The sequence below is a fragment of the Crocuta crocuta genome, unplaced genomic scaffold (genome assembly GCF_008692635.1).
Source record: "Crocuta crocuta isolate KB4526 unplaced genomic scaffold, BGI_CrCroc_1.0 scaffold332, whole genome shotgun sequence".
NCBI lineage: Eukaryota > Metazoa > Chordata > Mammalia > Carnivora > Hyaenidae > Crocuta > Crocuta crocuta.
In genome coordinates, this window is record NW_027532025.1 from 1,280,929 (window position 1) to 1,296,973 (window position 16,045).

Genomic DNA, 16,045 nt, shown 5'->3' on the forward strand with positions numbered 1-16,045 from the left:
AGAATGCAGAAGAGAAGTCGAAGAATCATGGGGTTAGGGACACGGATGACAATCTATGGAGAGGCAGAGGGGCCAGCTGTAAGCACAGTGACACTACTTATTTGTGGCTCCAGCTGGATACTTTGGATTCTGCTTCTAGGTAAACTCTTAGGGGGTATGAGAGATGTCTGATGAGTCGACGGAGCTGGGCATTCTGAAGCCGACAATCCTGGTTGTTCCCTTCAACCTTCATGGGGTCTAGAGGATGGAAAATGTAAAATGACACCAGGAAGTCTGTCCTTCCCTTGCTGAAGGAAAGCAAAGGGACAAAGGTGTCCCTTTGCTGAGAAAACAGTAGTTTGTTCAGGACCAATTCTACCATCTCTCTGTCCTACAGGGGAAAGGTTGCCTTTATAATAAATGATAAATACCACCAACTAATTGTTTCCCATGTGACAGGAATTTAAATTCACTATTCTTTTTAGGCCTTATGACCTCTTCATGGTATCCTATTACTATTCTCATTTCATAGATAAGGAAACCAGACCCACAAGACTGACTTGTCCAAAATCACTGAGCTGGTAAGTGACAGAACCAAGATTCAAATTTTGTCTCTCTGGCAGAATCCAGCAACTCTGCTCTTAAACACTGCTCTATACTGCCTCACACACAGCACCTGAATGTTTACGCTTACATCCAGTCTCACTCTGTGATCTCAGGGCTATGATTCAACTTCTTTGAGCCTCGGTTTTTTCATCTGTAAAATGCAGGAAACATTCCTTGACTCGTCTAGATGTTGGGAGAATCATATTGAATAATACATGTAGAACACTACTAGCAAAATGGTTGACCCATAGAAGGTGCTCGACAAACGTTTTCCTTCACTTCCAACTCCTCATCCATCCAAAATGGCTGGAACACCAAGGGTCTGGAGGGTCCCAGAGAGTTGCTAAGAGTCATGCAGTGAAGATGTGCCGCCTGCCTGTGCACAGTGTCCTCTGCCTGGAGTGCTCCTTCTGGTTCACTTCATCAGCAAACTGTGCATCATAACCCATTAGTGAGTTATTACATCAAGTTAGTGAGTTGTGACCTTCCATTTTTCTTAAAAAAGGGAGACAAATAGAATGGAATATAACAAAGTATGCTTTATATAAAAAGTATAATTTAATAAAAAATGCTTTTCAGATTCATGTGTTTGTATTTACTGGGTCATGATGAAGAAAGTTTTTCTTACTTTGAGTAAAAAGACTTGAAGATTTGTAAGTTTACTCACATAAGATATTTAAGAATCTATTCAGATATCTGTGGATTAGGAAACAACAAAGGTTTCAGGCCTTCTGAGAGTGAATTTTTCATACCACGCTGCACTGTGATGATCTTCCTCTCATCTGTTTCTCCCACTAGATGAGATATTCTTGTGGACAGGAAACAGGACTTTTACTGCCGAGTCCTCAGCAGTCTTCACCTCGGTGTTCATTATAAGTCCGGGCACAAAATATACACTCTAATCTTGATGAATACGTAAATAAATCATAGCAAGTGACTCTTAAACCTAAATCCAGGACAGAGAGGTTCTTCACTTGACTCTCAAAATCGATAGTTTTGATTAACAAATGAGCATGGGCCAGGCTTCTCTTTCACATTCTCTCCTGTGACATTTTACTCCCCATTGGTGGACTTAACTGTTTCTTTCCTTCTCTTCCTGTTCTCCAAGTACTGGGTACCCTTGCTCTTGTTTATTAAAAGAAAGGATCTTAGCTATTTGCACTTTTATGTGGTTTTAATCCTTTATATCTCTGACCTTTCTTAGTAGCATTTGGATATAAAGGTCTATTCCTATTAGTAGCAGGAAAAACCTTGTTCTCTGTCATGGATGCTTTCACCAGTTGGTAGGTAAGAGAGTGCATATTTTAGAGGCTGGGAGAGCTCAGTCTGCCCACATGGAAAGCCTTGAAACACATGCAACAAAATCTGTATTCCAGTGGCTCAGGAACCCAAGTGCATCTCGTCTGAAGAAGTCATAATATACTTGTGGAGAATTTGAAGCATTTTTTATTCATTTTTTTTTAACATTTTATTTACTTTTAAGGTTCTACAGCTATATGTTTCACAATGCAGGAAATACACAATACAAATAGCCCAGTAAATCAAATATACCCAAATCATTCACATAGAACATGTACAGCGTTATCATAAGCAGTGATCAACTCCATTTGTACAGCACTACCGAAGCACTTCAGACACCTTACACAAAAGATTCAAAGAAGGGAAATAATTACAAGTAGATTGGAAAATAGAGAGGGTTGGCTCAAGTTTAAACACTGCCTGGCTAAGATATGCTAGTTCCGCCTCCTTCCTTTCAGGCAAACAAATTGCTATCACCTGGGAGGATTGGTTCCAGTAAGGGAATGAGGCCAGCTCGTGCACGACCCTGAGAAGATGCAGCCTCTCTGACACAGCCAGGGCAAGGCTAGGTTTGGGGGTGGGAGTGTGTAAGTGTGTGTGAATGTGTGTCTGTGTCTGTGTATATAGGGAAGAGGCGGTAATTTCCAAGGGGAAGGGTGGTTTTGCGGTACAAATATCCTATAAGTCAGCTAAATTGTTTATTACAGAACAAAGACAGGCTGCTAGCTTTATGGTTTAGGTTTTGGCTTCATGGAAAAATACCAATAAAACTAAAGAAATCCCATATGTCCTGTAGTGCCATTTATCCTCTGTAAAAACCCTAAAGAGGTTTATGTTGGAGTTTCACCTCTCGGCTAACCTATTCCTTAATCTAAGAGTCCAGGACTGTGCTGCCTGAAGCAGTTTGGGAATCATAGCTCAAGTGTACTGGAGAGCTGATACCACAGAAGCTAGGGCCCCAGGAGGTGGAGTCAGAAGAGAGGTAGAAGATTTGACTCTGCTGCCAAAGAGCTGTGGCAGATCTCTTCCCTTCTGGGGCCTCAGTTTCCTCTTCTGCAAATTAAAGAGTGGATCTGGTGATAATTAAGCTTCCTTCCAGCCCTAGACTTACTCAAAGCTACGGAGAATAATATTCCAGGTTGTCACTCTCAGATTAAAGAGACATGCTCATCTTTTGATATTTATATAATCAGAGAAATCCTGCAACTAATGTATTTTGAGACAGCAACTAGTTGAGTTTCTAAAATAAGTACAACCAACTGGCACTGGCCCTATTCAAGTGCTCTAGATAAAGTAAGCACAGCTATGAAAATCCTATAGCCAAATTTGGTGTATTCCACCCCCCCTCTCCAAAAAAAAAAAAAAAAAAAAGACAAAGGTACAAAGTTGCTGGATCATTTTTAGTAAGAATTCCCCTTAAGTCTTGGTAGTTCATTCCACTTGGTTGCCTTTTTCTTGCTGTTATTGGTATGGGGGTATCAGTTTTATCACATTGCATGAGAACAAGGCCAAGGGAGTCTTATAAGTTCTTTCCCTCTGATTTTACTCTATGCCGCTATCTCTTCCAATTTTATGCCTCTAAGAGTCATTTAGATGCTAAGATCAGCCCTCTAGGTACTAAGTAAGTATTAATAATTATACCTTTGGAAACCAAAAGTCGTATTTGTATAGTAGAGAGATCATTTGGAGAATTTCCCATGAAGCGTCAGCTATTTTTGAATGTCATTTAAGAGAGGTTCCTCCTTTCAATACAACTTCCACCTATTAGAGTGGTAACAAGATAATGTTCCTTATTACCTTAAGTCTTCATCTCTTTTGTATGTAATACTTTTATTTATCATTTTAAAGCATAAAAGTTTGGGTCTGATTAATACTATTTCAAATAGGTCTATTAGTTTTATATTATATCACTATATCACTTCATTTAATTTTCCTAATCTTCCACAACTTAATTCAAAAGACTTAAACTATTACCAATATATTTTCAGCAAAGTTCTTCTGTTCATTAACATTTTTATGCATTCTATTTTTTTTAACAAGGAACCAATAGTAGGGTAACTTTTACTTCCAGTGTGATTCTATATAACCATTTCACTTGCATTAACTGATTTATCTCTATCCTATTAACTTAATCGGCTTTTCCCAACTTGCTACCCAAGACTAAAATGTTTCAAGATTTAAAAATATTTGTATTATGGTAACCAGCAATATAAAGCAAATAAGGAGAAAAGAAAGTCACTTTCCAGCACATCTGTGACTTCACTATAAGACATGTTCCAGGGTGATTCTTAATAGTTCCTGTCGCAGATTACACTGGCGTGTATCAAAATAATCTTGTGAATTTCAGTCAGTCAAATTTGGAACATTAACTGTCTGTGTTTGTTTTTTTGTGTTTTTATTTTAAATCTCAGGGCTTCTGAAGTATTGGAACTCCTGGAATAAGGAGGGACTTTATACTCGTCCCAGTGGCCAGCAAATCAAGGTCCTTGAGAACCTGCCACCTTTTGGAACCCTGCTCCCTTCTTGGCTCTGCTGTGCCTACCTGATACACATAAAAGATAACTTCACAGCCAAAATGGAATCAAGAGAACAAGTCAATTCAAGTATATAGCTTAGTATCCATAATACACACTTCACGCTAGGAAAAGACAGTGAAATTTCAGGTGAGGAGGATATGACCTTGGATTGGAGTCCAAAAAGATTCTGGGGCCGAGTCAGTGCGGAGAATGCAGTGAGGATGAGCATGGTTCCTCCACTGGCACATAGATTCATTCTGATTATTCATTAGATATCCCTTCCCCCCTTTCATTGTTAATATTTAACATTATTTTAAAAAGGACAGTCAGCACTGATGAAGTATATTTTGGAAAGAACATAGGAGGTTTGCACTAAGAAGTACATGCAATAGTTCAGTGATGATGGATCTTACTCAGGAATTAACTACAGGGATGAAAGACTGGGAGGCATTTCAAGTTCAATTAGTCATTTTTATCCGGTAAATTAATGAGTTTTGTCAGGCATGGGACAACTTTTGTAGTCTGAGAAACGACTGGTCACAAGATACCATGGAAGAAAATTTTTCCACTGAAACTTGTTGGAAGAACTATGTAACTGTTTAACAGAGTGCTTTTGAATTCCAATCAATACACCAAAGTTCATACAATATGTATCAAGCAGATCAAGACATGATACAAGAATATTTTCTTCCTATATGGATGGGAAGAAAATGTCCATGGCTTTGGTCCATATATTCAATTTAAGATTATCAGGAATGAAAATGTTTCTTCTCATTATTTTTACTGTAACCTGTGCTAAGAACTTGACCACAGACCATAATATTGTCAAAGAACAACACGTCAAAAGCAGGGCTTTTAACTAATTTAACATAATAACATTTCAAAATTTCTCTTAAAAGTGGTTAAACTTAAGGTCTTACAGTGGTGTATTGATGAGCATGGGTTAATAAGAACATGTGTTCCATTGCTACAAGGTGTTGCCTTTATCTCCCCAAGCTGGATTGCTCACACAGTGTAGATCACAGTAAGAAATGCTCCGTTGCCTACCTGACATAGAGGGAGCGTTTCTGATTGGTTCGCAGGGACCCGGACCCGGAACTCATGCTGTGGTTCATCATCTGCTCTCGTAGGTCATGGATTTTGGCCTCAAATCGAGCGTAATCTGAGAATGGAAACAAACATGGTAGATTTGGTCCTGTGCCTTCAGAGGAGTAGAAATGGTGCACAGCCAAGGCAGCTACTTGCCTCTGATGTTGGTTCGTTTGCCAAGCATCAGGGAGATAACACCTCTCAAAACAGTGAACACTGAGGGATCGTTTGTTTAGTATTATTTGCAGACATTCACAAGAGGAAAAAGACAAATCAGTTACTTCCCCAATCGTAACTAGAAAACATACTGCCATCAAATCCCCAACATGTGAAAAGTCCTCGGGGAGGAGGTGTGTGCGTTATAAATGGGCAACACAAGGCATCCTTGTGGTGATGAAATGTGCTGTCATGACTATGGAAATAGATACAGGTAACTGCACATGTGAAATAATGACATACAACTAACTACACTCACATATATCCAGGCAAATGAGTACAAATAAAACTAGGAAAAGCAGAATTAGATTGATGGACTATATCAATGTCCTGGTTATGATAATGCGCTATTGTTTTACAATGTTACCATTGGGCAGAACTATGAGTAAAAGGTGTCTGAATCTTCCAGTATTATTTCTTACAATTACATGTGAATCAATAATTATCTCAAAATAAAAAACTTTAATTAAAAAAAGAAGGTAACCCTCCCCCCACCAAAACCAAACCAACCAACCAACCAACCAAACAAAAAAGCCCAAGATCCACAGACAAAACAAGTATCCAAGGAATTACCAATGTTATTGGGAGGGGAGGTAGATAGACCAGAGAATGAAGTTTTTGGTGATGAATTGTGTAAAAAATTGCCTTTTACTTTGACTAAGTTTTTTTTCTGCTACAGGTTGCTGATCATTTGGGATCATACCTCAATTTTGCCTTATAGCCTTAATAGGAAAAGTCCATATATCAAACTTCATCAATCAGATACATAATATAGTTAAATCAGCTTCTAGGAGACTAACATTAGAAATAGGGGTAAAACATTAAATCTTTAAAAAAGGGGCACCTGGGTGGCTCAGTTGGTTAAGCATCCAACTTTGGCTCCGGGCATGATCTCACAGTTTGTGGGTGTGAGCCCCATGTCAGGCTCTTTGTTGACATCTCAGAACCTGGAGCCTGCTTCAGATTCTGTATCTCCCTCTGTCTCTGCCCCTCCCCCACTCACACTATCTCTCTGTCTCTCTCTCTCAAAAATAAATAAACATTAAGTTAAAAAAATTAATAAAAATAAAGGGGGTAAAGGACAGTCTTGTATTAAATATATTTTAGAAATTTTCAAACACATGGGTCTAAAAAATCAAGAAAATATAGGTACATACCATACTATTTCTTCATATGAAAAATATTTTTCTGATATGTCAATCCAATAAAAGTAAAGATAGTACAAATAGATTTTAAGATACTTATTAACACAATCAGCATGTAAAAAGTAGAAGCCATTGAATTTTTGATACTCCTGATCACAATTTGTTCTATTATCTCCTTGGCACGTAGTGTCTTGCTTTAGCAAAATCCAGCAGGTGAGAAGGCCAATTTACTCATGAGATAAATGTGAAAATGCAAGTTCAAATTATAAATGGTTCTTTAAATTACAGAGATTCATCATAAAGTATTTCCTTAGTACATTTCAAAAAACAATTTGATTTTCAATGTAATTTAGTCATAACTTTCCATAAAAACAAGAATGACTAAATGAACATAATAAAAGATGATCTACTTACAGCGTTTCAAATTCTTTTTAATAAAGGCCCTACAAAATTAAATTTAAATTCAATTTACTGACTATTGGTTATTATGAGATAGGACTTCACACACACAAAAAAAGACTTGACCTTGGTTTTCAATAATAAATAGATAACTGGATAATGATCTTTGAATGTTAAATATTTTTAAAGTTTAGTACTCCAAAGATAAAACCATAAAAGTTGATTGGAAATTTCTGGTGCTTAAGCAAAGTCTTATGCTGTCTAGATTTGGAAGGCTTCCTCTGCAAAACTTAGCTTTAAATGATTAAATTCTAAATAATTAAATAAGCAGAACACATACTTAACCTAAAATCTATTGATTATAATTTATGATATTTATTTCATTCCCTTTTGACAGAGAGGGAAAACATGCATTTATAACAGTCGCTATGACACTGTATGCAGATTGAAATAATTTGGGGTGAGTCCTGTTTCCTTGTCATCATAAGAGTCAATTAGTATTCATTGCCATCACATGGCAGATGCTGTGCTTAGTGCTTCATGGGCATTATTTCTTCCTTAAATCACAAAACGAAGTTCATAAATGTTATAAAAATTTGGAATAGATAGAAAAACAATAAAAACTGAGAGGTCTTCTGGCTCTTCTTCTCTCCCCACCTTCTTTCTTGCCTCTCATTGCTGCCCTTCACTTCACTACAGTTTATTCTAGAGATATATATTGTGTCCTGGACTCCCACAGGCATTTATAGCTGATTTCAAGATCTACACACGCACATACCCACATATATATGAGATGATAAATATATATTATGCTAATGCTTCTCTATCCCTTTTTAACTGTGTAACTTGGAACTTTTCCTGTCTTCTCCAAAATACATATACATATATATATATGTATATATATATGTGTGTGTGTGTGTGTGTGTGTGTGTATTTTTTAAGTTTATTTGTATTTATTTATTTTGAGAGAGAGAGAGAGAGAGGGAAAGAGGGAAAGAGAGAAAGTGCGGGGGAGAGGCAGAGAGAGAGAGGGAGAGAGAAAATCCCAAGCAAGCTCCATACTGGCAGCATGGAGCCCAATGTGGGGCATGATCTCATGAACCATGAGATCATGACCTGAACCAAAATCAAGTGCTGGACGCCTAACCCACTGATCCATCTAGGCACCCCTAAATATATTTCTTAATACACTTAATTGCATCACATGATTGAGATTGTAATTTATTTAACAGTTGCCATATCATAAGATAGTGAGGCCCATCTAGCTTTTTGGTGTTATAAACAGGATCTCAGTCTACTTGAGCACATTAATGGCAGGTTAGTAGAGCACTGCAGTGCAAGTACTGGTCAAAGCTTTGCACAGACGTCAGATAGCCCACATTAGCATTTCTCAGAGAAGAACCTAATCTGCCCTGGGACACCGAGCAAGATTTTTTAGTGTCCTCTAATCACGCTCCACACCACCACTTTGTAAACATCAGGCATTGCCCCCCAAGAACCCCTAAATCCCCCATCTGTTTCCAGGACTCCCTCCCCACAACTTTTATGACTTCACTCCTGTGATAAAAGCCTAATCCCACCTCCACTCCCCCACTTAAGCATCTTAATTCCGTGCCAGTCCCTGACCCCATTTGACCATGTTGCTACTTTTTTGTACATATCACACCAATTTGCAGTTATTTATGCAGTTGCCCATCTTCCCCATTAGACTGAGCTCTCTGAGAACAGAAGCCACAACTCACTCTCCTTGGAGTTCCCTGTTCCTAATACTGTGTCCAGTATGCACGAGGCATTTAATAACAGGAGTTCAATAAACATTTTCTGAGTGAACCATGAATGAGGACGTGAGCAGAATCATTAAATGAGTTCAGTTACAAAATGCCTACCGGTGCTGAAACTGCCTGTTTTCAATGTTAAGGTTTTTTAATGAAGAAAGACAACATGCTTCTCCTGTGGGGCTTCTTTTTTCAAGGTTAAGTAGTTTATCTAATTTCAAGGCTTTATTCCTGTCTAATCACTGCCATTCCCAAATCCCAATGATATTTTTGTTGTTGTTGTCCAGGCGATCTCTGTGCTCTTCCTATCTTAGGCATGTCACACATTGGAAATACTTCTCTGATATTTAACCTGAATCTGATCAGCACTTGGGAAGTCTGTTCTGGCTGTCACACTTTATATGTCACAACAGGCTACTTGCTTCCATAGTAAACTGCATTCTCCTTATTGTATGGCTCATTAGATTCCCCAAAATGTTTTCTTCCTTGCTTTTGAAATGTTTATTTTACACCATATTCTATAGTGTTTGTACCCTCTGCTGTGGATGGGAAAGTGTTGTGTTGTCCTGTATTGAATTTGTCTTTATAGTAATATATCGTGCTCCCAACTTCTCCACTTTGACAGTCATGTTAATCACAAATCCTATGTTCCAAAGTGCTTACCCATCACTTAGCCCCTTTCTATTTTTATTTTTTATTTTATTATTATTTTTTGAAGTACGCTTCACACGCAATGTGGGGCTTGAACTCATTTATGACCCTGAGATCAAAGGTTGCATGCCCCACCAACCCGGCTAGCCAGGCGCTCCTCTTCGCTCCTTTTTAGAAAATAAAACTTGGGGCACCTGGGTGGCTCAGTTAAGTGTTTGAATCTTGATTTTGGCTCAGGTCATGATGTCACAGTTCATGTCCTGCGTCAGGCTCTGTGCTGACAGTGTGGAGCTTGCTTGGGATTCTCTCTCCCTCCTCTCTGCCCCTCCCCTGCTTGCACGTTCTCTCTCTATAAGTAAATAAATAAACATTAAAAAAGAAAGAAAGAAAATGTAAGCACAAGTAATTTTACCAGGGCAGACGTAATAAGATCTGGATTTATAAATATAAATGGTATGTGTATGTGAGAGAGAGAGAGAGACAGACCACAGACAGACAGAGAAGAGGAGCAATGTCCCCAGCTTCTCAAAGATGAGCGAGTTTATGGTTAGAAGTGCTTTAGAAGTAAAAAAGAAAGCAGGTACATAAAATGTGAGATAGACGCCTTTACGTTTTATGATACTACTGAAAATCACACTTTTCAACAAAACAAAAATTGAACACTACTTCACCCATTTAATCTAAATCTCCACTTGTTTGCCTGAAGATTTTAGTCACATCTCTGCCTTTCCTTTTCAAACAAATTCCTAACACTCTGGAACATTCATGTGAGATTTTATTATTTTTTTTTTAATTTTTTAATGTTTTTTATTTATTTCTAGGAGAGAGAGAGAGACAGCATGAGCAGGGGAGGGTCAGAGAGAGAGGGAGTCACAGACTGAAACAGGCTCCAGGCTCTGAGCTGACAGTCAGCACAGAGCCCGACGCGGGGCACGAACCCACGAACCGCGAGATCATGACCTAAGCGAAAGTCGACGCTTAACCGACTAAGCCACCCAGGCGCCCCTCATGTGAGATTTTAAAGTGCCTCAATCTTTATATCATCTAAAGGGGAATTCATGTTTTCTGAGTACCTGCACTGGGCTAGTATCTGGGCTGCAGAATTCAAATCTTCTATTATTTCTCCTAACAAAGCTCTGAGGTAGGCATACCATTTTAGAGATGAGGCAAGTATAGGGAGATTAACTCACTTTCCCAAAGTCACTGAGTCAACCTTGCATCTCTGTGAGGCCAATTTGTTTCCACTGTATCATAGTGTCTATTATAACACCGTAATTCTCCTTTGGAACTTAAGGCATCCTCAGTTCTCTACTTGTCTCACTTGGCATCTTGCTCTCCTTCTTCTCATCTACTGTATTGGTTGTGTGCATGCTGAATGTCCTTACTGCAGTACAAATGCTACAGAGGGTGGGGATGCTTCACCCATCTCTCGTCCCCAAGCCTCAGGGCCTATCGTTCCTTCTTCCCTAGACTCAGGACTGTGTCAGGTGTTTGGCATATAGTTCTTTTTTAAATTTTTAAAATATTTATTATTTATTTTTGAGAGAGAGAGAGACACAGAGCATGAGCAGGGGAGGGTTAGAGAGAGAAGGAGAAAAAGAATCCAAAGCTCCAGACTCTGAGCTGTCAGCACAGAGCCCAAAGTGGGGCTCGATCCCATGAACTGTGAGATCATGACTTGAGCAGAAACCAAGAGACAGACGCTTAACCAACCAAGCCAACCAAGTTATCTATTTTGTGTTTTTTGGTGTGTGTGTGTGTGTGTATGTGCGTGTAACAAGAAGCTAACCACTGAAAATCAATTTTGAGGCAAATGTTTTAGAGGAGTTTCAAGAAATGTTACTTGAGTTAGTTCTTTGTCTCCATTATGTATGAATAAATTAAAAAATTTCCCCCTTTTGGGCATCTAAGTCCAATTGTTCCTGACTAGACACATTCACACTGGGATTGTGTCACTGGCTTTCACTTGGTCTGTTCATGATGGGTGTTAACAGTAAACAGGGTTCAAGATGTGGGCTATTAGAGATAGGGTCAGAATCCTGGCTCTACCACTTCCTAGTTGTGCACCACTGTAAAAGCTGCTGGGCTCAATTTCCTCATAAGTAGAATGGGAACAAGAATTGTTTCTATTTCAAAATGTGTTGGGAAGATTATAAAAGAGCAGATGAGCTTCAAGGGTTGGCACTTGGTAATGACTGGTAATCCCTCCTGTTAATTTTCACATGCTCATTGCTTGCTAAAGTCATAACTCCTCTCTGTACTGAGCAGAAAGGAAACCTGTGTCTACTCCTAGAGCCCCCTTGATAAAGCCTCACTCTGCCTATTATCAGTTTCTTAAGGGTTTGAACTACTGATGGAAACTAGGACAGAGAAAGGCAAGGGTGTGAGCACCACATACTGTACACAAAAAGGGGCTCTGCTATACACTTTCTTCTTCCACAATTTGTCCAGAGTGAATGAGGAGACCCAGAGTGTGAATCCACTCTATTATTGACACAGGAAAGGAGGCATTGTTTCTGTGAGGGGGCTCGGGTTGTTTAATGCAGTAGGATTAATCCGAATTGATTAAAGCTGGCCAGCTGCTCACATTTGCAAGGCTCAGATGTCCAGCCTGTATCTTAGAGAAGGAAACAATGAGCTCAGCATGGAGGACTGTGCATGTCCTTCTCCAAGTGAAGTGATGGGGAGGGCACTCCTCTGCAGTTACAACCTCATACTGCTGACTCACAGTTGTGTTATCAGAGGAAGCAGTGAGCAGAGAGTAGGGGACTTAGGAACTCTGGGTTAGGAGGCCAGCTTTAAATCTTAAGCCCGTCACTTGCTACCAAAGGGGCCTTGGGCAGTTTCTGAACCTCAGTTTGTTTATCTGCAAAATTGTGAGATTCCTCTCACAAAGTGGTTTTGAGAATCGAAATGAGATCTGACATAAAGCACTTTGCCAATATAAAACAGTTGTTGCTGTTATAGGTGTGGTGGCTCCCATCAGAATACATGCATATGCAGTCTTTAGTGGCACCAGCAAGGACAGTAGCATCCTATTCCTAAGTGCTCATTATGGACATTGCACAGCTTTAACAACAACTGATGCAATCATTTGGCTGTAAGTGGGGTTCTGCACATCTAAGCTACACAGGCTGCTTTCCTGCTGAGTTACCATTTCCTCGCTACAGGGAAAGTAGTTTGAAGAGGCCACCTGCTGCATGCCTGAGAAGTGATGCTTTTAATAGATAAACCTGAGTTAAAAGCTCTTAAGCTAAGGAAGTTCAAGCGTTGGGGTGCCTTCCAATGGGCTGGGGCAAATATCATGGTGTGTAGTCTATTGGGGTCACAATATTGTTTACCTGGACATGACCCTCTTTGTCATCAGGGTCCAGAAAGGGTGCGTGGGAAGAATGCAAGAATAGTTTACATCTATTTTTAGCACGACATCTGATCACTGCTCAAGGGATGAGGTACTTGGAGCAATAATAAAAGCTTCCATTTCTTTGGGGGAAAACATCCTTCTTTCATTTATTCAGCAAACATTTCTTCAGGGTTTATTACATGCCAGACACAATGCTAATTGCTAGGGACACTAAATTCACTGGATAGAACTTTGCCTCAAGGGGCTCACAGGCTGGTGCTTTGCTGCCTTTAAATTTCTGGTTTCTTGTTGTGAATATAAAAAGAGCATCTTCCATTTAAATATCTGCCCCTTGTGAGTGGTATCAAGTACTTTCCATATGGTAATGGGATATCTCTGTGGTGGGATGAAGCCGATACAACCAGACCTATGTTTCAATGGAGAAACTGAGGCGGGTTCAAACTTTGTGAAAGACTATGTGGTTTCTGATAGAGGGAGAAGAGCAAAAAGGGTCTCAAAGTACTGTCCTGGGATGAGTTGCTAGATTTGAGTCTTGGCTCTGGGTGATGTTTGGAAAATCCCTAACTCTAGCAGAGATAATGATTTCCTCATTTGTTGAGTGGGGAAGTCATCTCTGCCCATTTAAGATGTTGTTCTAATATCTAATATCTAATACAGCATCCTTCATTTTTATCATTTTAAGCAGTAATGGTTTTTAAAAGCACTATCAATTAATAACAATAATAGCACTTTTTTTGGAGAGGGTGGATACAGGACTCATTCTGATCTTACAAGCTGAAACTTATGTGTAGAAGGAGGAAGATGTGAGGCTCATAATCAGTGTAATCTAATAAATAAAGTACTTAAAACAAGAAACCACATATATTCTCTCTACTAGGCTCTTAACAAAATAACATATATATGAGGGTCAGGCATAGATGACAGGTTATATATATCTGAAGTCCAAGAAGCAATCCTTTGTCAAAATTCTTCTATATGATGATAGAAAAATAACATATTTACTTGGAGCTCAGAAACTAATCAACTCTTCCCATTTCACTACCTCTTCTTCTCTTAGTTGTCTTGGGATTTCAGAGCCAGACAGACACAGAAAAGTTCCTGTCATATTATATTAGGCTTTAGAGGTATCTTTGAGCTTCCTTACTCTGGCCACTTTTCAAGCTGTCATGCTGGGAAGGGTGCTGTTTGTATGGACTACATTAGAAGACTGGTTTTCTTTCCATACACACATCAGAGTGCCCACCTTCCTTTAGGAGAGATGACCTCTGGCCACTGGAATTTACTAAATCTTTACTTAAATCCCTGACTTAACTCATCTCACAGGTGGCCAACCTGCAGGTTGCCACCTGTGTTAACGTGATGACATGGAATTTTCCACTGCTAAACATTTACAGATGTCATTTGGCTTACTTCTGACCCAAGCTACTGTGCTACTGTGAGTGCATGTGTGTATGTGTGTGTGTGTGTGTGTGTGTGTGTGTATGTATGTAAGATACACACAGAGACACAGAGATAGAAATGAACAGAAAGAGATAAACAGATTAAAAACTGGATTCACTAGAACTGAAATTTAATTGGGAATCCTAGACAACAGGGCAGGTCTGCTATGTTTTCTGCACTCCACAAAAGATGGGGAAGTATATGCCAATCTCTTGTACATCTCTAACACTGAGCATTAAGAACTCAGTTGTGAACACTATGAGGGCAAGACATTGTCATAATTTTTTTCTGTATCCCTAACACTTAAAACACACACACACAGTTATCAGTTAATAAATCCTAATACAAATGTTTGTTGAATTGGGTGGGTGAAATAAAGACTTCAGGGAATGAAAATTGATCCTTTAGTTTGCCAAATCTACTATGAAATAGATCAAACCTTTTAGAACAATTTTTAATAACATGTTGAATTAAGGTATGTTGTCTCTCTCTCTGTCTCTCTCAGCAGAATTGGATCATTAGTTTTGATTCGAACAATTTTCTGTGCAACTTGGCTGGAGACCCTTTAAAGAGATTTCAGCCAAATGCTTAGGAATTCTTTAATGTGGAAAATGAAATTAGTTTTATAGGCAAACCACAGTCTGAATCCCTAACCAGCTATTTCACACAATAGGCACACAACTGAAAATTAGATACATCAAAATTTCAATTTGGCTTCGTGCAAGCTTTGTTTTATAGATTCACAAAGGCAGATTTTTTTTTTTTTAATTATCAGGATTGTTGCAAAACAGAGTCAGCAAAGAAACTTTTTGAATTTGGCAAAGCCATTGTCTTCCAGCAATTGGGACTATCCCGATGTAATGTTACTTTTTTAAAAAAGACTCTAAAGCAATTATGATTCATCTTTGATTCTTAAGTTCACTACTGATTCTCAACATGGATTTTGTGCAAGTTATTCAACCTGGCGAAGATTTGGTTTTCTCATCTGTACAATGGAAAACAGCACTACATTATTAGATTGTTTGAAGATTAAATGTGATGACATTTATAAGTAGTATACTCAGTGCAGGAACAGATTAGAATGCTCAATAAAGAAAAAAGAAAAAAGACTAAGACCTCTGGAAGCTTTATGGTCCTCATTTACAAAATGGGGATGATATTAATATATCATAAGTTTGTTGTAAGCATCAAATGAAGAAACAAATACAAAAATGTTTGATAAGCTGAATAGTACAGTATAAAGTGATAAGAGAAACAATTCGTACAATATAGTCCTTTTTAAAATCCCAATTTGTCTAGAAGAATATTTCCTTGGTACCTGAAATTTGTCTGAAAAGCTGTGGAATTTGATTTCTATCTTGGTAATGGAAATAAAGCCACATAAGGCATTGTTCATGAGAGAGGTAACATGAAACTCTGTGGGGAAAATGGAAACTGCTGATATCATTAGGACCTAGCTGCCAATAGTGATTCTCTAAAGATTTTGCTGGTAGGTTGGGTGAAAGGCTCAGAGCTGGGAGGCACAGGCTGTGGTTTAATTGGTGTGATTCGTAGCTAATGATGCAT

The 16,045-nt window shown here is 38.8% G+C and overlaps 1 protein-coding gene across 10 annotated transcripts in view; it reads right to left on the reverse strand.

Moving 5' to 3' along the window:
* Window positions 1-16,045, reverse strand: part of DLG2 (discs large MAGUK scaffold protein 2) — a 1,377,464-nt gene that overhangs the window by 144,658 nt on the left and 1,216,761 nt on the right. For 9 of the 10 annotated variants that reach the window (XM_077776205.1, XM_077776203.1, XM_077776202.1 and 6 more), the window contains one exon: window positions 5,448-5,562. In XM_077776205.1, coding sequence (XP_077632331.1) covers window positions 5,448-5,562 — 115 coding nt within the window. Of the gene's footprint in view, window positions 1-5,447; window positions 5,563-6,549; window positions 6,608-16,045 lie in introns of those variants that run through there. The other variant, XM_077776208.1, reaches the window with a different exon arrangement.